The sequence below is a fragment of the Papio anubis genome, unplaced genomic scaffold (assembly GCF_008728515.1).
Source record: "Papio anubis isolate 15944 unplaced genomic scaffold, Panubis1.0 scaffold34, whole genome shotgun sequence".
NCBI classification, from domain to species: domain Eukaryota; kingdom Metazoa; phylum Chordata; class Mammalia; order Primates; family Cercopithecidae; genus Papio; species Papio anubis.
In genome coordinates, this window is record NW_022163534.1 from 7,615 (window position 1) to 30,567 (window position 22,953).

Below are 22,953 nucleotides of genomic sequence, written 5' to 3' on the forward strand. Positions count from 1 at the left end.
CCAGGAGGGCCAAGGCAAGAGGGCCTCCAGCCCCAGAGAGACTGACCCTGTCCCCTGCCCTCCAGGGCACAATTGAACTAGGGGAATGGCTTAATCAGACAGCCCGAGAACTGCCACTACCACTCCCTCCCTGCCCACTCCTCCCAAAGTCCACCTGTCCCCACAAGATTCCCACCTCACAAGCAACCACCAGAGGCTGATACAAATGGCCGCTGTATTTTTGCTAAAGTGACAGTGACACAGATAAGGCAAAGAGCTGAGGGGCAGGACACATCAGGTGGGAAGGGGGAGACCGTGCAAAATGGCAGTCTAACATAAAATCATCCTTGTAACAACAGCCCCTTCCCTCCCAAGTTAGGTGAGCCCTTGGGCCAGTGTATGGGCAGGAAAGCAGATTTGTGTCCTTCAGAAGGGAAATGTAAAAAGGTGAAAGCTCTAGTTGAAGGGCAGTGAGGGGCTGGAGTGGGAGAGAAGGTCTCTCCTGGCCGGTGGTCTGGGTGCAGTAAGGGCACTCTGAGAAGGCAGAGTGGAAACGCAGGGCTAGAAGGGCATGGGAACACGTTTGGGGGCTCCTTCCAGCCTCTGCCATGTTGCCCCCTTCCCCAAAGCCCTTCCAGGGGCGAGAGCACATTCCCCATGACCCTGAGTCTGGCCTCATTTGGAAGTCCTCTGGGATATATGGATGCCTGTGTGTGTGGGTGAGATGGGTGAGGGGCCATGGCTATCTGGCTGTAGCACACTCATGGGAGACCAGCTCTGGGAACAACAGGATGGGGTGCTGGGATGGGGGCTTAAGAGGTCTCTGCTAGATATTCCTGAACTGACCTCCCCAGGTGCCCATCCCGGCCTTGGGAAGAGAGTGCCTAGGGCAGCAGGGAATGAAAGCCCTTGCCTGCAGCATAGGTCCAGGCCTCATGGCCCTACCCCTTAACCTCTTGACTTTGTTGCCCTGGCCTTACATACAAAGATTCCTCACTGCGTGCTAAGAAAACAGATCCAGGCCGGGCACAGTGGCTCACGCCTGTAATACCAGCACTTTGGAAGGCTGAGACGGGTGAAATCACCTGAGGTCAGGAGTTCAAGACCAGCCTGGCTAACATGGCAAAACCCCGTCTCTACTAAAAACACAAAAATTTGCCAGGCATAGTGGCAGATGCCTGTAATCCCAGCTACTTGGGAGGCCGAGGCAGGAGAATTGCTTGAACCCGGGAGGTGGAGGTTGCAGTGAGCTGAGATTGTGCCACTACACTCCAGCCTGGGTGATAAGAGTAAGACTCCATCTCAAAAAAAAAAAAAAAAAGAAGAAGAAGAAAAGAAAACAGATCCATTTGAAGAGGTCTAAAGCTGCCCTCTGGACAGGCTGATGAGGAGCAACATGGCAGGATCCCCTGTCTACCACACCCAGGTCTCCCCTAAAGGGGAGGGGCGGGACAGCTTCCTGGGAGACCACACTTGTCCTGCTGTGTATTTTCTGCCACAGTTCTGGGGTTCCCAGGGGGTGGGAGTAGCCTCTCCCAACGTCTCAGAGGCTGAGTCCAGGTCCTAAGGACCCCCCCGGGGTACAGAGACCTCACCCCCGGGTCAGAAATCGCTGAGGATGCTGATGTCGGCAAAATCAGCCCGGTAGCGGTGGGCATAGAGGCTGAGCAGGAAGGCCCACTTGAAGGAAATGAAGCTCCAGACACTGGAGAGGTAGTAGCTGGTGGGGTCTGTGAGGCCTGCAGGGAGAGAAAAACCCACAGTGACTTGAGCACGCCCTGCCCTCAGCCTCTGCACTGGCCACAAGGCCAGGGCCACCCTCCCCACTCAACATCCCTGCAACCTCCCGGCAGCTGAACCAACCCTTCAGAAAGAGATTGTGATGGAGGTTTTAGAGCCATGGTCCCCAACCTTTTTGGCACCAGGGACTGGTTTTGTGGAAGACAATTATTCCACAAAAAAACTGGGGGAAACGGTTTTGGGATGAAACTGTTCCACCTCAGATCGTCAGGCATTAGATCATCAGGGGCACGCAACCTAGATCCCTCGCATGTGCCTCACAACAGGGTTTGTGCTCCTAATGCCCACCCCTGACCTGACAGGAGGCGGAGCTCAGGCGGTAAGGCTTCCTTGCCCTTCACCTGCTATGCGGCCTGGTTCCTAACAGGCCACGGGCCACTACTGTTCCACGGCCTAGGGGCTGGGGACCGTTTTAGAACATTCCAGGGTTTTCAGGCAGAAGGCCGTGGGGATTAGGGAAGGGCAGGGCTGGCCAATCACAGGTCTGTATCATCCACTCTGCTTCCGTGACAAACCTGCTTTAGTTAGCATCAGACTCCAGGAAGACGGGCCTCTGGTTACTTCCAGCCACAGCCACCAGAGGGCGCGCCCATCCCAGAGCTGGGCAGAGACTAATGGGTCCCAATATCATGGGTGCTTGTATGGGCTATGCACTGCTCAAGACTTCACATCAGTTTCACTGACTCCACCCAACTTGGGAGGTGGGGACTTGTTTTCTCCACTTGAACATAACAAAACCCGTGCCCAGGGAGGTTAAGTGATCCACCCAGTCTCTCTGGAGGTAACCTGTGGAACCAGGATGGGAACGCTGCTAAAATCCCCCCTGCTGTCCCTCCCATGCCCTCTTTCCCTGGGACCCGCCCTCACTCTGATGCCGGGTGATGGCCAGCACGAGGAAGGTGCAGAAGGCAGCGATGGAGACAGCCGAGAAGAGGACACCCACGAAGAAGAAGCCGCGCAGCCCCTTGAGCCAGGTCCTCCAGTAATCTTGCATGTACATAATGTGAGTCACCAGGACCCACAATGCCAGCACCCCTGCAGGAGAGACACATCAGGGCCCATCCCCAGGGTGCTCCAGGGCCTTGTAGATCCACTAGGCCATGCCTATTTGCGTAAGAATACCAAGAATATGGTCTTGTCACTCACTCCCTCATAGAATGGAGTTTTCCTTTTCAGGGGCTGTGATATCAGAAGCAGGTAAGAGACTGAGCTGCCTGCTAGTAAGCCCAACATTAGAGAAACCTGCAGAAATACAAAACCCTACTATTCTCTCTCATTTTTTTTTTGTTTGTTTTGGAAAACATGACTCTCTCACAAAAATGTTATGTTAATTCATGTTATTTTTAGTATTACTTTAAAATGCTAAAAAATGTTCCGTTTTAACTTCTAATATAGTATATATCAATAGATAAAACTCACATACATAAAATTTGCATGGAGTTTCACTACTTTTCAAGAGTATAAAAGGATCCTGAAAACCAGAAAATCTGCGCCTCAGCAGCCCAGCCTGCTTTCTGGGAACTTGTCACTGTCTACCCTGAGGGCCACAGAGCAGGGAAGCCATGCTCCTGCCCCATGCTCCTTCTCCACCCAGCCCTCAGAGGCCACAGTCTCAAAGTCACAGGGCCTGCAGGGCTCTTCCCAAACTGCCTGAGTTGGTTTTGCAGGATGAGGAGGTCCAGCCATGAAGACTCCAGGGTCACGCAGCCCCTGAGTGGCCTTATTGTTCTTAGCCAGACCTCATGCCACTCCCTCCATTTTGCGGCAAAGGGCAGGCCATCACCACCTGTACCCCCCACCCCGTCCCAGCTTTTCCTGGGCCTGGTCTCTGCGCCTGGGTGGACACTTCCCCCAGGATGCCAGCTGCCACCCAGCCAATACAATACAATACAAAACAAGCCTCTGTGCCAGGCAGTGACTGCTGGTGCAGCCCAAAGAGTGGAACAAACATCAACTCCATTGGCAAGGGTCCGGGCAGGGCGGTGGATCCCGGCAAGGGACAAATGAGGAAAGAGGCAGAGCCAGCTGCAGGCTCTCAGCTGGTTGGACTGCAAGGTGTGGGCCACTCAGGCCACTGCATCCTAGGAGTCAGGAGGCCTTTCCAAAAGGCAGCTGCATACATGCCACTCAGAGTAGTTACCAAATGTGCACAGGAAGGATAAGCATCTGGTTGGGGAAAGTGGTTATCTCTGGCAATGCAGACAAGGAAGGGAAGTTGATGGGGCGGTTCGGGTGGGGAAGTGCTTTGAGGGAATCTATGCTATTTTATCTATGCTATTTTCTTAGGCTGGGTGATGAATAAAAGGGTGTTTGTTAAATTGTCTATCCTTTTTTATGTGCCTAAAATATTTCACAGTTTTTTTAAGGGGGAAAAAGGCAGGGGGAAGCTAGTCACCATGGAGCTATGCTCTGGTTACCAGCTCAGAGGCTGTCCCAGTTCGGCTGTCCCCAGGCAGTCCAGTGAAGAACAAAAATCCATGAGACTCCAAGCCAAGAAATCAGGAGCCTGGCACTGCTGTGTCCCAAAGCCTTGGTGTTTCCACATCTAAAAATGGGTGGGCCCAGGGGTCCTGGCAGTTTGGGTAACTGGGCCCAGGGTTCTACCCTAGTGAGGGCGAAGGCCTACCAAGCCTACAGCTTCCCTTAGTCCCTGCCACTGTTTGACCCCTCGAACACTCTCCCAGCCCTGCCCCTGCCCACCTCCACTCTTCCTCAGGGGGTGGGGGCCTAGAATGTGGGTCCCCCTCCCACTGAGATCAGGGTGGGCCAGGACAAGCATCTGTTCCTCCCTACCTATTCTGGATGTTGGAGCGGGCCAGAGGTGGACAGGACAATCATCTCACAGCTTCCTCTTACCTCCTACAAGATTTGGATTTTATACCAGCCACCTTTCCCAGAAGTCCCTCCCACTCCTCACATGTGTCCCATGTTTTCATTGGAGGGAGCTGTTTGGTTTCTTAAAGGGCTCTAGGCACAAGGCTTGTTGTCACTGAGCACACTCAAGGAACAGTCTGATGGGCACCTGTCTGGAACAGGTCCCCTCGCCTTCTGTCTCCTCATATCACAAGGGGTTGGGGAAGTTGAGCTCTAAGATCCTTTCCCACTCAAAGATTCTAGAAGCCAGCTTGGGAGAAAAATAAGGTCAGAACAATTCCTCTGTGACTCAGCAGTTTCTGGGTTAGGAAATGCTGAAATAGGGGCCCGTGAAGATGCCATCTCTTAGTCCACTGATCACGATCCAGTGGTTCCCCAAAACTCCCACCCCCATGTACACGCATGTACCAAAGAGGGCTGACAGCAGGAGGGAGAGGAAGACAGCCATTTGCGGTGTTTCAGGGCCTGTTCTTTGTTAATAAGCAGGCATGGTTTAACCACCTCTCACCTTCCCTCAACCCTGCTCCAGGCCCTACACAGAGGCCTCCCCTCCAGATAAACACACACCAAGTTTGGAGGCAGGCCTGCTGCCCACGCCCTGGCTCCTACCACCCTCCTGGGAAGGGAGCTCTCCACCAGCCCTACCCAAGCGGGTCACTGAAGGAGGTGGAGCCCCTCACTGGTCCCCTCCCACGCATCAGGCAGGAGGCAATGTACCTCCCTAATACCCTTCCTTAGCACACTTGGGGACTCTAGGAAGCCTGGTTTGTAAAACTCGGGGTGGAACGGACAGGTTACCAACCCCAACTAGCTGCAAGCCCACACCAGACCACACCATTGCTCCATCCTACCTGTTTCAAGGAGCAGAGCCCCTGCTTGGCCTCTGGGCGCACAGGCAATAAGCTAAGGGCAAGGAAGGCATAGGGTAGGGCGGTGAAAGTATCCCCAGTGGCTGGGCTGGAGGTGACGAGACAGGAGACACCTGGGGGATCCCACAGGGTAAACGCAGACAAGAAGGACACTGGGCCTAGGTCAGGCCCCTCTACTCCTTCCTAGGAGGAAGACAGTCCTGGAGCTCCAGGGCTCTTGCTCACAGCTCACGTGGGAAAAACCTAGAGCTGTTTAGACTCCAGGAGCACCTTTTCTTTTTCCTCTTTCCTTGGTCTACTAAACCCAGAGCAAGAGTCTGTGTTTTCCCCTAGGGCTCCCACAGCAAAGCCAGACCAGGTAGATCCAACCCACACCTGCCCGCCTCCCCAGGAAAAACAGCCTTGCTTCTGCCACTGCCTTTCTCCAAAGCCACTTCTTTGAAGGTGCCCATCAGGATGGGAGAGGGTGTCCCCACCCGTGAACACTCTGCCCACCAGATCCAGGAGCTCCGTGACTCTGCTCCAGAAACCGGCACACCCAATCAGTCCTTGCCTGATCCAACACGGGAGAAGGAGCACACTGGGGCTGCCCTTGGGTGACTCAGCAGATTCTGAGCTATAAAATGCTGAGTCAGAAGTAGGGTGCTCACAAGTTAGTAAATCTGCTGACACTTTACCCCCAAAAGAGGAAGAAGGCTGACTGGCCACAGACCCTCTGAGAACCCACTCATGGTGGGGAAGGTCGGAGGCCCAGGCTTGGCAATCCCTCTCGCTGCCACCATCCACCACCACCACTACCAAGCAGTTTTGGCTCTTCCACCGCCACTGTCAAAGATCAGACCATCAGGGAGATGCCAGGACCCTACTCCAGCTGGCTGCTGCCCTGGCACCTCTCTCTGAAGGCAGCTCCACAGCTGGCCTGCCACATAGGCCAAGGGAAGCCTGTGGGGAGGGAGAGAGGGCAGTGTTGGGTCGGAAGAAAATCCCAGGCAACTCCCTAGAGTATAAGAAAGAAGGCCTTTTCCACAGCCCTCTAGGAGGCAGCTGGAGACTCAGGGAGTGGGCAGCACTGCAAGATTTCAGATCTGGAGGGAAGTCAGATGTCTTTCGGGGACATCTCCTCCCACTCCCACTCCTAATAGATGAGGAAACTGTGGCCCAGGATGGGGTCAAACGGCCAGGTAGGGCTCACCTCCACTTGCACCAGGCCAGACTCAACACAACCCGCTGAGATGCCAGGCTGGCCCTCCCTCCTCATCCTTCTCTCGCCTTAGGTCTTAGCAATGCAATCACAGGGCTCTGACGCCGCCTTCCAGAGGGGAAAGCAATAGGCCCAATAGGAAACAAAAAAGTGGCAGGGAGAAGTGAACCTTGAAAAACATGGAGGGTGGCGGGGTGCAGAGGGGAAAGGAACTAGGGCTCTGTAGATAATGCGCAGAGATGGGCCAGATGTCCTCAGGAGCCCACAGGTGGTGAGGCAGCTGGACAGGCAGAGAACACCCTAGCCACGGTACTCACCCCCCCTTCTTGGTGACCCAGTGCTTTGTTGGCATTGTGCAGGGTGGGGCCATGTATGCCCCTCTTCTAAGGCATTAACCCCACCTCATGCTGCGACTCTACCCAGGGATGGCACTCAGCAGGCCCCGTGGCAGTGAGTAAATTAGTTATTTTTAGTTATTCCATTTAGGGTTCTTTTGGCAGAGGATTTTAGTAACGGAATATGATCAGCATATGTAAAAGTATTATCCTTATCCGTATTTTCTTCCCAAAGTCCTTTCCCACACATATTATCTCATATAGCTGTGTAATCCCGAGTAAGCAATTTATTTAACTTCAGGCCTCAGTTTCCTTATCTGTAAAATGGACATCATAATAACGCCTACTTCTTGAGACTAATGTAAGGATTACGTGAAATAACGGAAGCAGGTTGCCTACATAGTGCCTGACACGTAGAAAGCATTTTTTTAAATGTTAGAAAGTAGAGATAACATTTTTCATCTTCATATCAATTCTATGGCACAGAGAGGTTAAACTGCGATCCCAAATGTGCACAGCAAGGAGCACTGGTCAGCCCAGAGCCTCCATCAGCGCACCGATGCTTCCCCTTCCCTCCCAGAAGCACAAAAAGGGCGGCTGGGCTGCAGGATTTGGCAGACCTTGGCTGAGGAGCCACAGCAGACGGGTGGCAAAAAGGCACCAACATGGGTCGAAAAGAATGTCCAGTTTCTATGAGATCCCTAACACGGTCCTCCCGGTGGGTCTCAGCAGAGGGCTCTGTGGAGGATGGGGTACACACTGGAAGGAGGCAGATGGGCTTCCCCAGCCACCCCTAGCCCTCTTCCTTTCCCACTTCTCTCTCTGCCCTCACCCAACACCCAGGGAAGGGGCGCCCGGGGGGCAGGGGATCCCTCAGAACAAGCGTGTGTGTGTGTGTGTGTGTGTGTGTGTGTGTGTGTGTGTGTGTGTGGAGATAGGAGAGGACCAGCGCCGCGGGCGCGCGGAGGGGACACTGTCGTGGGGCAACTGGGCGGAGGGCGACAGGCAGTGTGCCGGGACAGATAACCCAGGCGGCGCGGCAGGTCTGTGCAGCCGGCAGTGGCGGGCCGTCGGCACCCCCAGGTGGCGCCCGGCCGGGCATCGGGTCCCGGAGGCACCCAGGAATGCCCAGGAGCCCGGACCCGCGTGGGGCCTGCCGCCGTCAACCGCCGTTTTCCAGTAAACACTCCACCCGTTCCGCGGGGAAGCGCCGCCCGGGAGGAGCGTCCTGGAGCAGCTGACAGCGCCCGCCCCGCAGCCGCGCACCCGCCCCGCGCCGCCCAGCGTCCCGGGGTACCTGCGAGCCCTCCCATGGCCGCGGTCCCCGGCTGTCGGTAGACCACCGTCCAGACGAGGAAGATGGAGAAGCCGGCCACGGAGCTGATGCCGGAGTAGGCGGCGCGGAGGCCGAGCTGCAGCCGGGACGGGGCCATGGGGCTGCGGCGCCAGGCGGGCCGAGGGCTAGCGCTGCCGAGAGTCACAGGTGCAGGGCCCGAAGCCGCCAGCCGGAGCCGCGGGAGCCGCCAGAGCAGCCGGAGCCCCGCGCTCCGCCCCCGGCCCGCCCCCAGAGCCGCCGGCACAGCGCCCTCCCCGGCCGGAGGCCGCCCGCGCCCGGAACCGCAGACGCCACCGCCGCTTTGCTAAGCCCCGGTGTCGTTTGGGGGATTCCTGCTAAAAAGGCGGATTCCTGGGCCCATCCCCAGACCCGCCGTGTCAGGATAGTTGGACCTTGGAAGGGACCGGAAATATGCCTTTATACAAGCCAGCCGCGGGGATTAAAAATATTTACCTCTGAATAAGAGGCGTATTTTCGTTTAAAATTAAAATTAAAATTTCTTGTTAAAAATTAATATGTAAAATGTACGAAATATTAGAGTACGCTGTGAATAGAATTCCTTCTGCCCGTCCCTCTATCAACCAGGTTCCCCCCTACCATATCGCAGAAGATTCCTCCACACACTAAAGTCTGAGAACCCCTGTGACCAACACCTTCTGACTGCAAACACTCTATCCTCACGTACAGCTCCCCACAAATCCCTACTTTTTAATAAAACAAAAACAAACAAACAAACAAAAACAGAGTCTCACTCTGTTGCCCAAGCTGGAGCACAGTGTCCTTCAACACCTGGATTCAAGCAACGCTCTCACCTCAGCCTTCCAAGCAGCCAGGACTACAGGTGTGTGTCACCACGCCTGGTAATATTTTTTGTTATTTATTTTTTCTAGAGATGGTGTCTCGTTATGTTGCCCAGGCTGGTCCCCAACTCCTGGCCTCAAGCTATCTTCCCACCTCGGCCTCCCAAAGCGCTGGAATTACAGGCTTGAGCCACTGCATCCGACCTCACCTTTCCTTTTATCAGCACAAGCCTCATTCTCCTAAACGCCTCACCCTGACCCTCCGGATCAGACTATTGTAAGGAAGAGACAGATTTGTAGCAGGAGTGCACTGAGCTCCCACGTGAGCCCAGCTTCGGCCAGGAGCTGGAGAGAAAATCCCAGCACAATAACAAGGGCTTTGACAGAGCACTTAGGATCCACATGGGGAGGCCCATCATATACCTGCACAAAACATAACCAAGACCCCTTGCATTATTATTATTATTATTATTTTTGCTGCTGTAACAAATTATCACAAATTTACTGACTTAAAATAACACAAACTTATTTTACGGTTCTGTAGGTCAGGAGTCCAAATAATGGTCTCACTGGGCTAAAATCAAAGGGACATCAGGGCTACCTTGCTTCTGGAGGCTCTAGGGGAAAATCAGTTTCGTTGCCTTTTCCAGGTTCTTTTTTTTTTTTTGATACAGAGTCTTGCTCTGTCACCCAGGCTAGAGTGCAGTGGTGCGATCTCAGCTCACTGTAATCTCCGCCTCCTGGGTTCAGGTGATTCTCCTGCTTTAGCCTCCTGAGAAGTTGGGATTGCACGCTTCCACCATCACACCCAGCTAACTTTTGTATTTTTAGTAAAGATGGGGTTTCACCATGTTGGCCAGACTGCTCTCGAACTCCTGACCTCAGATGATCCGCCCACCTCAGCCTCCCAAAGTGCTGGGATTATAGGCGTGAGCCCACTGTGCCTGGCTGCCTTTTCCAGCTTCTAGAGTGAGGCTACCCACATGCCTTAACTCCCACTTCCTCCTTCTTTTCCCTTCTAACGACCCCTGTGATTAAGGGGATAGTCCAGGATAATCTCCCCATCACAAGATCCTTAACTTCATTACATCAGCAAAATAAATCCCTTTGCTGTGGAAGGTGACATGTCCACAGGTTCTGGGATGAGGACGTGAACATCTTTGAGGGCAATTATCCCACCCACCACATCCCCTCTGGACCATAAACTTCATGAGCAGGGACAGTGCCAGTTTTGTTCACATCAACACCTAAAAGTGTGTCTGGCATATAATGACCCCTTAATAAATGTTTGTTGAATAGGTGAGTGTGAGTGAATGAAGGTAAGAATAAAATAAGAACAAAAGCAATTATACACAAGGAATCTAGACAGGGTGTGCTTAATTGCCAAACAAGGGATGTAAACCAGTGTTAAGCACATTTGCCTCACTCTAGAATAATCTGGGAGCTTATTTAAAAATAAAAAAATAAACCCGCCCTACCCCTGCCTATTAAATTTTGAATCTTGGAGTGTGTATTTTAATGAGAAGTGATGTCAAGGCTGTGAGCTCAGCACCAGCCCTCCTTTAGGAGCCGCTGGTGGAGAGTAAGTGCTCGTCCTGTGGAGGAGGGAGCAAGCCCCGTGGTCCGGAGTGCATTGCCATGGATGGCTTCAGAGCTGGCCAGGATGGATGGTACTCCAGGCAGTAGGAACCACATGTGTGACGGCCCGGAGGGAAGAAATAATGTTGCCGCTTTGGGAAACTGTAAGTCATTTGTGGCTGTTATGTCAAGTTTGAAGGTGGAGTAGCGGGTTTGGAGATTAGAAAGGTTCTGAACATAAAGGACCTTGCATGCTCTGTTAAGAAGGCTGTCCCTCTCCCCTTGGGGCTGGGGGAGAAAACTTACAATTCTGTGTTTTAGAACTATGGCCAGAGTCATAGAGTGAAGGCGAACTGCCTGTGAAACACTAGAAGCAGAGAGATGAGTTGGACAAGTTTCACCCCACAGTGCTTTAATTACCATGTCTTTAAAATGGAGACTGCAGTAATACCTACTTCAAAGTGTTATGAAGAGGAGTGCTTGGAAGAGTGCCTAGCACATGGTAGATACTCAATAAATGTCAGGAAGTGGAATTAGTAGCAGCAGAAGGCTGCCATGGCAAGAGATGATGAGGGGCTTCAGAGTCGGTTCAGGCAGAAGCAGTGAGAATGGAAGAGAAGAAACTGCTTCAAGAGCTATTTCAGCTATCTGAACCTAAAGGTCAGGGGAGAATTCATTAGCTGAGCAGACAGAAGGAGGAGAGCAAAAATATTATGAGTGGACATATTGGGAGCATGAAAGAGCAGTGAGCAAGCTTGCTGTGCTGGAAAGTGAGACTGTGCAAGAAAAGAAAGAGAAATAATTATGCATAAGTAGTACTAGACCAGGTTGTACAAGGCTAAGGCCAGGCTTAAACGTTTTTTAAATTGTGGACGCAATAAAGAGCTATTGCAGAGCATTAGGCTCAGGTGGGGTCAGAGGCCCAGCTTCACCATTTGCTGTGACCCTGGGCAAGTGCCCCTAACTCACAGATGTCCAACCCAATCGACTTTCTGCCTGGAAGAAAATATTCCGTATCTGCACCCTCCACAATGGTGGCCACTAATCACATGTGGCTATGGAATACTTGATATGTGACTAGTGTGATTGAAGAACTGAGTTTTTAATTGTATTTAATTTAAATTAATTTAAATTTAACTTATTTAATTTAAATCAATTAAATTAAATTTAATTAATTTAAGTAGCTGCACATGACTTGTGGCTACTGTGTTAGCACAGCAAGAACCTCTCAGGACTCCTGTTGCTCCATCTGTACACAGGGAATGATGATGATACATCATGGGCTTGTTACAAAGATCGAGATATATTGAGATACTACATTCAAAGTGCTCCACACAGTAATTCAACAAATTATTGCTGCTGCTGTTGAAATTGTTATTGTTATTATTGAACAGGGATTGCATGACATAGGCCAAGTCTTAGGAAGATTAATTAGACTATAATATCCAGTTAGATTTGATGTGGGAAAATTGTAGAGGATAAAGCATTCACAAGGTTATTTCAGTGATAAGGTGTGAGAGAATTAAGATCTTATCCAGTGGAAGACCTTGAGAAAGGGAAAGAACGGAATGATTGTTGAGCCGCAAAGCACATGGCTGTGCACCACTCATACACATCCTCTCAAATCAGCTTCCTTCCAAGGTATTCTCAGAGAGCACACTCCCAGCCCAGCCCAGGACAGACACCACTGTGACCCCTACAAGATGCACAGCCATTCTCCCTGCCTGCGCCAGAAACTACTAGCGCTCCACAACATACACCAACATTTGTGTATCTCTTTCTGGGCACAGGACCTCCCAAATTTGAACTACACTTCCCAGCTTCCTTGCAGTCAAACAGATGCCATGGGATCAAGTTCTGAACAATGGAATGAAGGCAGAAGCAATGTATGCCATTTCTAGGCTGGACTCATTTGAAAATCTCCCATACAACCTGCATTCCCTCTTCCCATTCTGTGATGATTTTAGAGGCCATATGTAGCAATACCACAGAATGGAAAGAACCTAGCCTTGAATGAATGGATGGAGGAGAGCTACCCCTGTCCCCTAGAACCTCACTGGACTACAGAACGTGAGTGAGAAGTGTCAGTGGCTTTGTTATAGCTCAGTTGTTTGTTACAGCTAACCTTATTATCCTAATACATCATCCCTCATTCTACTGAAGGTCATCTAAACAGGTCCTATGTAGATTACCCATCTAAACCATCAATCCCTCTGAAGTCTCTTTTGAACTGGGTCCCACCAATACTAAGACAGATTTCTAACTCCCCATCTGTAGACATCCTGCCTGCTGACATTCCTTTCTCACTCCTCCCAAAAACACACATTCCAGACATATCTTCTCCCACAATGCTAGGTCAAGGATACACCTACTGAGCTATCTTCCAGATGATTGAGTTTATTGGACATGCCAGGGCTTCCTCCTCTCTTCTTAATCCCAATGCAGAGAGACCTCTGATGTCCCTGGGGCATGTCCTTGTTTACTGTGGCTCAGACCCAAACCTGGGTGTTATCTCTGAGTCTTCTCTTTCCTTTGCTCCTACATCAAATTCATTACAAAATACAGTTGGATTTGCCCTGTCCTCCTTCTCCATTCCCTCTGCCACCCTAATCCAGCCACCATCATCACCACCTGCCTACCTGCAGCAGCCTCCTAACTGGTCCTCCTCTGTTCATTCTTCCCCCTCTGATCCTCTCTCCACTCAGCAGCTGGACCAATCTTTTAAAAATAATAACCATGGCCAGGTGCAGTGGCTCACGGCTGTAATCCCAGCACTTTGGGAGGCTGAGGTGGGTGGATCAGCTTGAGGTCAGGAGTTTGAGGTCAGCCTGGTCAACATGGCAAAACCCATCTCTACTAAAAATACAAAAATTAACCAGGCGTGGTGGCACGTGCCTGTAATACCAGCTACTTGGGAGGCTGAAGCAGGAGAATCACTTGAACCTGGAAGGTGGAGATTGCAGTGAGCCAAGATCGCACCACTGAACTCCAGCCTGGGCCACAGAGTGAGACTCTATCTCAATCAATCAATCAATCAATCAAACAACCAGAACATGGTACTCCCCTGCTTCAATCACTCTGATAGCTTCCACAGCTCTTAGAGTAAACTGATCGGGGTCTTGCTGGCTCCAACCAGCCTTACTCACCCTTGCTCATTTTACTTCAGACACATTGGCCCTCTTTCTGTTTCTCAAACGTGCCACACTTGTTCCTGTCCCAGCTTTTTTGTGCTTTGTGCCCGGAAAGCTCTTCTCTGAGTGTTTATAAGATTGATCTCTCATTCAAGTCTCAGCTCAAATGTTACCTCCTCAGAGGATTCCTCGCTCTGTTTTATTTCCTCCACAGCACTTACCACGACAAAAAATTGTATTTATACTTTCCACCCCTACTCCTGCTGTCCCTATTGGAACATAATCTCCAGGAAGGCAGGGTAACTGACTCGTCCTGACTCACCGGGGACTTTTCCAGTTTTACCACAAAAAGTTCCATGTCCCAAAAGACCCCTCAACATAGGGTCAACTATGATAGTTATTCACTTTACACCTGCCTTGATCACTTCTGTATTCCCAGTCGCTAGTATAACGCCAGGCGCCTAGGTAGGAACTCAATAAATATTCATTCAATACATATGAAAAGAAGGGCTCAATGTCCTAAAGAATTCTTTGATCCTGGCTCTAGGGGGCAGCCTTCCCCAACCTTGTGCCTGAACAGACAGCTTTGCAGGTTGGGCTGGTAGCTTGTGTACATAGGTAGTTGAGTTCCACAGGATTCTCCCTAGACCTTATGTGGTCTCCTTGCCGCCCCACAACCCACCCCCCTAGCCCTTGTGGAGTTCACAGCTGAGGACCCTGGCTGTGGCAACCCTAGGCTGTGCCTGACACAGAGGTAAATTCCTTTCCTCTCCCCATTTTACCCCACCCAGGCCCCTGCAGCTTCACCTTCCTCCTGAGGTCAGGCTTGTAGACCACAGAGCAGAAAGGGCTGTCCTAGACAGCAGCAGCGGTGGCTGGCTGCAAGGAGGAGCTGGCCCTATCACCATGCATTCTAGGAGGTTGCAGGGAGGACTCAAATCTAAGGGTCACCTTGGACCCAGAATGCTGCTCCCCAGGGCTAGGGCTGCCTTCTGCCCCTTTAGAAGGGGTTCTCCTCATTTCTCAGGGCTAGAGTGAAACTGCTCAGAGTCTGGTTTCTTGCTGAGACCCCATTTCTTCTGCCTGCCCACTGACAGCCTAGAGGTCTATGCGGAGGGCAGGATGGCAAGTGAGAAGATGTTGAGTGGAAACAGCAGGTCTTTGAACTCAGGAGCTAAGAAAGCATCAGAGGCAGGTGGCCTGGGGGGTCATGGGGAGGGGAGGGGGATCACAGGTGCAGCTGCCTGGGGAGAGCAGCGTGAAGGAGCTGGGGCCCAGGCTTGCCTCCCCGTGCTGTGTTCTCTAGCAATCTCCATCTCTTGACCTGAACCCCCAATCACAAGTACCTGATCTGATTCTCTTTCCCCTTTTACGGAGGGAGCTGTTGCTGGATGGGGAGGGTGGGGTGGATAAAGCCTGCAGTTCACTTCCACAGGGACTTGGGCCTGGGGGCAAATGGGGCTGACTGACTTCCTTGACTCCTTGGAAGCTGCCAGGGGTTGGAGAAGGGCAGGTTGCAGCACTGTGAGGAGTGAGAGAATAATAAGGCTTGAGGGCAGGAGGGGAGAGAATTAGCTCTTCCCTGAGGGAAAAGCCTGGCAGAGGGGTTCATCAACATTTGCCCCTTAGATTTGAGTTTGAGAATTGGCTTTACTGAATGAGAAAGTCACCATGGAGCTTTCATCAGGGCATGTGGGTCCCCCTCTAGTCCAGCTGCATGGGCACTGGGTGAAGTAAAAGACTAGAGATAAGGCTCTCACCTGTGCTTAGTCCAGAGCAGGGACCCCAAAAATGGCACCCTAGAGAGACTTGAGTGGCCACATCTCATGATACTTCTTGGAAGAGGAAGCGTTGGACAAAAGATGGAGTAGGACAGTGGGAAGAATGACAATTGGTCAAGACCTGGGTGGACAGGCCCCAGGAAGGAAAGACAAATCTTGGGAAGCTAAGAGGGAGGTGAGAAAGAGCCATGGCAGGAGGGGGAGAAACTTGTTTACTATTAATGCAAGAAACCTCTCCTGAGGGCCTTCTATGTACAAGGCACTGACCACACAAGGCACGCATTTTTGAGCACAGCAGAGCGGCTCTCACCCTCTGGCAGCTAACATTCTCCTGGAGGAGGCAGCATGCAATACTTATGCAACACTTTGATTTCAGTGTGGTGAGTGCCAGGCATGTGGCAGAGAAATGATGCCCTCCAGGGGGAAGCCTGACACAGACCAGGCCCTGAGGTGGGTGCAGAGCCAGACTCAGGGGCAGTGACAGGTCAGAGGCTGCCACTTTGCCTGGTCCCCAGGGCCTAGCAGGTACCCTCAGCTGAGGTCCCAGGAGGCTGGGCTTGGGAAGAACTGAAGCAGTTGGGGATATTAAGTCAGGATTCGGTCCGGCCCTGCAGTGTGGTTAGGTGGAGCTCACGGACCAGGCTCCCCACTTCCACCAGAGGCAAAGCAGGCAAAGAAGCTAGAGCAGGAGGGGCTGAGGCTGAGGGGTGGGAAGGCAGAGCAGTGGGGCTGCCTCTCTATCCCCCGCAAGGCCTGAGGGGGCCTGTGCCCTCTCTCAGGCAGAACTGCAGACTTTCCCTTACTTCTGTTTCCTTCTCTGGACCCCACTTTTCTGTTCCTCTCTCTGGATCCCACTTTTCTGTTTCTCTCTCCAGACCCTCATCTTTGTATCCTCCCCTAATTTCTTTCTTTCTTTTTTTTCTTTTTTTTTTTTTTTTCCCCGAGACAGAGTCTCGCTCTGTTGCCCAGACTGGAGTGCAGTGGTGCGATCTTGACTCACTGCAACCTCCGCCTCCCGGGTTCAAGTGATTCTCCTGCCTTAGCCTCCCAAGTAGTTTGGACTACAGGCACACACCACCGTGCCCAGCTAATTGTTGTGTTTTTAGTAGAAACGGGGTTTCACCATGTTGGCCAGGATGGTCTCGACCTCGTGATCTGCCTGCCTCAGCCTCCCAAAGTGCTGGGATTACCAGCATGAGCCACCGCACCTGGTCTAATTTCTTACCAAGTTCTCTCTGAAGGCAGGAAACAGGCAGTGGATCTGATGCCAGGAAAACTTTGGCCTATTTGGTTTCCTCTCTGACCCCAGCACTTCCAGAGTGGCATTTGGGGGTGGGATGGCTCTGCTCTGATGCTGGGAAGGGGACCTTGGCCCTAGCCTGCTTTCCTTGTTACCCACATCCTCCCCCCACCCCCAGCCAGTGCTCTGGATCCAGCCTGACTGACCAGGCCTGAGAGACAGAACTGGGCATCTCCTGAGCAGGGGCCAGGGCCCTGCTAGGACCCCTCTTTCAGGCTCCTACAGTTGCCCCTACCAAGACTCTGAAACAAAGGGACAAAGTGGGCACAGGGTTTGAGTCCTGAACAGAGTCTGTGAGCCCAGGATGAGTTGGAAGATGGGATCACTTAAGACAAAGGTTTTGGGAAGGCTGGGAAAGTTGCAAAGAGGGGAGTGGTAGGAGGCAGTGGGTGGTGTGGGTGTTCAGCCTCAGAACAGAATACAGGGGTGAGGAGAAAAGTGACTCTTAGGGAAAGTGGCCACAACTGGAATGGGGCAGCCATTGCAGAACACTGGTCACTCAAGGTCAGATGCAGTGTCTCGTAGGACCCAAACAAGACACACACACACACACACACACACACACACACACACACACACACTCTCTCTCTCTCTCTCTCTCTCTCTCTTTCTCTTTCTCTCTCTCCTCGAGAAGCATAAGTTGGGGGGAGAAAGCAGTTACTCGTTTCTGTACATTCCTACAACAGTAAACTTGCCGGGAGTCAGGCTGCTTCCCTCCCTTCCAGGGGCATCTCCAGCCCTGCCCGTCTTCACCTGCTCTTCTGGTTTCTGCCGCCCTGTCCCTACCCTCCAGCCCAGCATCACCACCACAGGTCTGTTCGACGACTATTTCCTCATCTCCGCCATGCACGGCTAGCTTGAGCACCAGCTAGAGGAATGTACCTCCGGGAGAGTGTGGGGTTCCTGCTTTTGCCTCTGCAATTTCCCTGCAGCTCCCAGCCCTGACTGTGAGCCCCAGCTTGCCCACATTGGCCTCCTAGAGGAGGCAGGAGCCCATCCCTCCTGTCCCTCCTATCACTGTCATAAGTGGCTCATGAGTGACTGGTGACCTGTTAGCCCTAGGAAGGTTTGGCTTGGCGCCCATCAAGGCTCCAGCTCCCTGCCCCTGCCGCTGACCCCAGGAATGGGTAGGGGAGGAGATGGAGGAACTGAACTGGAACAGCCCTTGGGGGATGGAGTCTGGGCAAGAGTTAGAGGGCCTTAAACCATGCAGAGCCAGGAGGTAGAGTCCAGAGGAGGATACCTAGATCTCTGCTCAATCTCTTCCCACTGTTGACCAACCATAGGCAAGGTCGACTCCTAGGGGTGTTGTGGGAGGCTCAGCCACAGGCCAAAGTCCTGGCACAGCCCTTATATCCCCTATGGCTTTATCTCCCAGTTGGCCTCCAAGCTGGTCATTTCCCACAGTCCCATGGGAGGCCTATTAGTGAAATTTTCCTCCAGCCTCCCTCTCTCCATCCCACCAATCACTCTCAAATGTCACAGCTGAGCCTTGTGAACAAAGTTGATAGCACAGGATAGAGGAGAAATGAGTAGGAGACAAGAAGGCAGCAAGGAGGGAGGGAGATGGCATGAAAGGCCTTGAAATTGAACTGGGAAACTAGCTCCTCTCCCTTCCATCCTGCTGAGGCTACAGGCCCATAGCAGGCACCAGCTGACTGCTCACTGTTCCTGTTCATTTCATTTCCACCCATAATCATTAAGCATCAACTTCACGCCAGACACTGTGCTGGGGAGGGAGAGCCAATCAGATTAGTGTGTTAGGGAGATAAAAGATAATTCCAATAGGATCTGGGGCCCTGAAGATTTGGGACAGTGTCTGCTGCTCAGTTTGAGCTCTCCAGTTTACAGCAAAGTTCCCGGCACTTAGAGTAAATGTTGTTGAATGAATTCAAGGTTCCTTGAAGATTCTTGTGGCATTGCATAGTAAGGACTGAGCAAGGCAAGTTTGAGAGTAGCGATCGGGGCAGGAGGTAGCAGTGTACAATGGTGTTTAGGAATATGGACTCTGCAGTTAGACTGCCGGAGTCTGGCTGTATTACGTATTAACTGTGTGACCTTGGGAAAGTTACTTCGTCTCCCTGTGACTCAGTTTCCTCACTCACAAATAGGAATTGTTCTGAGGATAAAAAGATGTATATAAAGTGACAAACAGTATTCTGCACATAGTAAATACCGGAAGAGACCATTATTGGGCTAGAACAGTTGCAGTGGGGATGGGGCATAACAGAGAGATGCAAGAGATGCTTCATTGGTTGAATCAACCTGACTTGGTGTGGGAGGAGGAATGTAGGGTATCAGGCTCCTTGCTTAGGCAGTGGTGGAGTTTGGGAACAGGGAGCTGAGAGAGACAGAGCAGGAGGAGAGGCCTCCTGGGGCAGGAAGGGAATATGAGGTTCCTGTGAAGATCCAGGAAACTATGGGCTCACCTTGTGTAGAGCTCAGCAAAGAGGCCAAAGTGGGGAAAATCAAGCCCAGAGTCAAAGGCTGGTCTGAGAAGCCCCCTTCAACCTCCCACCCTCCTTAGCTATCCATGGGAGCCTCTGCCACCTGCTTGAAGGGAATGGGGGAGGGTTCAAGGACGTCCATGCTCTGGCAGGAGCTCATTGTCCGAGTAGAGTGTATTAAGGGGTCCTGCTGATCAGTTTCCATCATCTGTACTAAGGTGTGGGCAAATGGCTGTGGATATGAGTTTTTCCCCCTTTATAGGAGCTGTCAGTATATTTCAGAGGCAGGACTGCAGAGTGGTAAAGCACACAGGGTAGAAACCACCTGGGCAGAGTCACTCACGGCTCTACCACTTCCTAGTGTGGGACCTTGGGCAAGTCATTTAACCTCTTTGTGTCTCAGGTCCCTCATCTGTAAAATGGGCTAACAATAATAACAACCTCATCTCATAGGGTGGTTGTGACAATTCAATCAGTGGATATATATAAAGTATCAAGAACAAGGCCTGGTGCATGTTGACTATTGTTATTATTATTTATCTGTCTTAACACACCTGCCAGGCATTTAATGACAGTCAGTGGAGGGTGGAGGCGGTACCAGGACATGGCATGATTGTCCCCAAGATGATTCACCATCTTGCTTGGATGCGTTTCTCAGACACATTCCCAGTCCTCTGCCCCTTCTAGGCCTTCACCATGATCAAATATCTGCTGAGCAGTAATTCTACTGGCCGGTCCCCATCCAGGGATTCTGAGAAGGCAAAAACCTGCCCCGTCATCTGCTTTGATGGCAGGCTGGGGGCCTTGCCTGTTAGAGATAGGACAAGCTAGAAATGGGACACATAAAAGATCCACTCCCTATGATCTCCCCAGGCTAGGAGCCAATAGGTAATCGCCCCAGGCCCTCTTCTCAGTCTATCTAGAGAGGGGGAATGAAAAAGAGATGGAAAAAAGAAAGGCAAGAATAGTGTTGAAGGGGAACATAGATGGGAAGTGGGTTTGGGACACTTTCATTTTCACTGATTTGAAAGACTTTCTTCCGATCCTTGGCTCCCTGAGGTTCCCCCACATCTCAACACAAACATATTCGATTTTCCCTTTTTTTTTTCTTTTTTTTTTTGTGATGGAGTCTCGCTCTGTCGCCCAGGCTGGAGTTCAGTGGCGTGATCTCGGCTCACTGCAACCTTCGCCTCCCGGGTTCAAGCAATTCTCCCGCCTCAGCCTCCTGAGTAGCTGGGATTACAGGCGTGCACCACCACGCCTGGCTAATTTTTGTATTTTTAGTAGAGACAGGGTTTCACCATGTTGGTCAGGCTGGTCTTGAACTCCTGACCTCGTCGTGATCCAACCCCCCTCAGCCTCCCAAGGTGTTGGGATCACAGGCGTGAGCCACTGTGCCCGGCCTCAATTTCCCTTTTTTGAGTAGACTCTCCTAGGCAGTCTAGTCTACATTAGAAGAGAAAATAGAATACATACAGAGTATACACAGTACACCATGGGGAGTACGTGGAGACAGACAACCTGGATTCATGCCCGAGCTCCACCATTTACTAGCTGTGTGACTTTGGCAATTTACTTAATATCCCTGAGCCTCAGTTTCCCCATCTGTAATGTGAGGATAACAGCAGTACCTACTTCACAGGATTGTGGCAGGGATTAAACACACGGAAAGCACTGCCCGCACATGATTAGCTTTTGTGGCTCTACTGAAATGTCTACAGGTATACAAGTGTCCTGCCTCACTCCCCAGCATCCTTTCCACCTGCTCAGAGTAAGGGCAGCAAGAATAGGAAATAGGGAACCCCTTTGTGACCCTACTGCCAGTCTCAGGAAGCCTTCCTGCAAGAACTTCTAGGCCAGGGCACTGGCCCCAACAACCCAAAACTCATGACTCCATCCCCCTAACTCTTCCCCATGCATACCTGTGACTCCCAACTTGTCATCCTTTCCTACCAGTTTCCAAGTTGCTCTTCCTTCTTCCAAATTACCAGAACTTGGTTGAATGAATTTGGGTCTGAGGTCAGATTCATTCTCAGGCTTCCCTCCTTCCCCAGAGAGGCATTTAAAACTCTACCAGCGTTTCTTAACGTGTGGACACAGCGGATGACCTGGGGTGTTTGTTCAAAATACAGATTTTCCATTTCATGCCAATAGGATTGAATATGAATTGCTGGGGACGGAGCCTGCATTTTAGTAAGCTTCTGGGAAACATTTTTTATACACATATACATTAAAAATGAAATTTTAATCACAATTAAAATTCCTATCCCCACTTTCAAGAAAATAATCATTGGTGGAGGATGGGGGTTTGGCATTCCAAAATTGGGGGTCTAGGCTTTTTAGAGCTACTTCTTCCCAGTCCTCCCCCAACTTCAAGAAGATAATCATGGTGGAGGATGATGGGAGAACATCCCAAAGTTGGGGGTATAGGCTTTTTAGAGATACTTCTTCCCAGTCTGGGCTGGCTCAACAGCAAAGGGAAAAGGGAAGAGAAGAGGCAAAAAAAAGTCCTAAAAAGCTGGTGGCGGGGCGTTCGCCTCCTTCCAAACCCTCATGATCGTCCTGAGCAATTACCGCACGAGTCGCTGTCTCCGGCCACTGTCTCTCCACCCTCTCAGGAGTGGGGCGAAGAGGCCTGCGCTGGGTCACTTGCACCGTGGTGGAAACTGAGGCCCAGGGAGGCGTGGGGCCTAGGTAGTAAGCCTGCTTAGCAGGGCGCTGGAATTCCTGGTCTCTGCCTCAACCTACCCGGCCACCAGGGAGCGCGCGGTAGGGGGCGTGGTCCTCGAACGCCTTCTGCTCCCCTGGAAGCTCTGCCACAACCCCAATCTCCTTTCATGGCCGCGACTCCGGTCCTAACCGTCCTGGCGAGCGGTCCTTCCTCTCCAGCCTCAGTTTCCTCATCTGCTCCCGGTGTGTGTGTGCTGGGGCAGGGGGCAGTGGGGCGTGGGTCTGGGAACCCAACTGCGGGAGGCAAGGCGGCGGGATTCCCCGCGGGAAAGCCGCCTAGTCCCTCCCCCGGGGGGCTGGAGACCCTGAACTGAAACAGAAGGCAGACGCCCCCGGCCGGGAAGCGGCCCCAGCCCGGATTTCCCTCCCGGGTGGGGCCGCAATGACTCACCCCCTCCCCCCTTTCCCCGGTTTCCTTGTTTGCATTTCTCCTCCCGGCCACGTGGCGGCCAGTGCAGCCACTCACCGCCCGATCCCCGACACCCCGGCCGTTGCGGCCTCCTGCACACACCTCGGGGCGGCTCCTGCCCCCTGGGGATGCTCGGCTCAGGCGGATGTCCACTCTACGTACCCCCGGGTGCGGACTCCAAAGCCTGCCGGTGCCCGCCCCCTTCCCCTACGTTCTCCTCTACCTTAAGGCAGGGCGCCTCCTCCCCGCCCCCTCCGCCAGTCAAGGGGAGGGGAAGGGGGCGGGCAGCGCAGGGGGTGTGACAGCTCCCGCCCGGACCGGAGCCAGCGCAGCCTTGCTTCAGCGCCCGGTGCCAGCTGGCTTCTTCGTCTGGGACGAAGGCG

At 52.2% G+C, this 22,953-nt stretch overlaps 1 protein-coding gene across 2 annotated transcripts; it reads right to left on the bottom strand.

The window, feature by feature from the left end:
* Nucleotides 1–195: 195 nt before the first annotated feature.
* On the bottom strand, nucleotides 196–22,778 carry LOC116273060 (heme transporter HRG1). Of its 2 annotated transcripts, XM_031662002.1 has the most exons (4): nucleotides 22,673–22,778; nucleotides 22,180–22,355; nucleotides 2,647–2,814; nucleotides 196–1,718 (listed from the first exon to the last, which is right to left on the bottom strand). In XM_031662002.1, the coding sequence occupies exons 2-4, from the start codon at nucleotides 22,268–22,270 to the stop codon at nucleotides 1,582–1,584; spliced, it is 396 nt and encodes a 131-aa protein (XP_031517862.1). In that variant the 5' UTR covers nucleotides 22,271–22,355; nucleotides 22,673–22,778; the 3' UTR covers nucleotides 196–1,581. The 2 variants fall into 2 exon arrangements, with proteins under 2 accessions (XP_031517862.1, XP_031517861.1); XM_031662001.1 differs by lacking the exons at nucleotides 22,180–22,355; nucleotides 22,673–22,778 and adding an exon at nucleotides 8,356–8,627.
* Nucleotides 22,779–22,953: the final 175 nt, after the last annotated feature.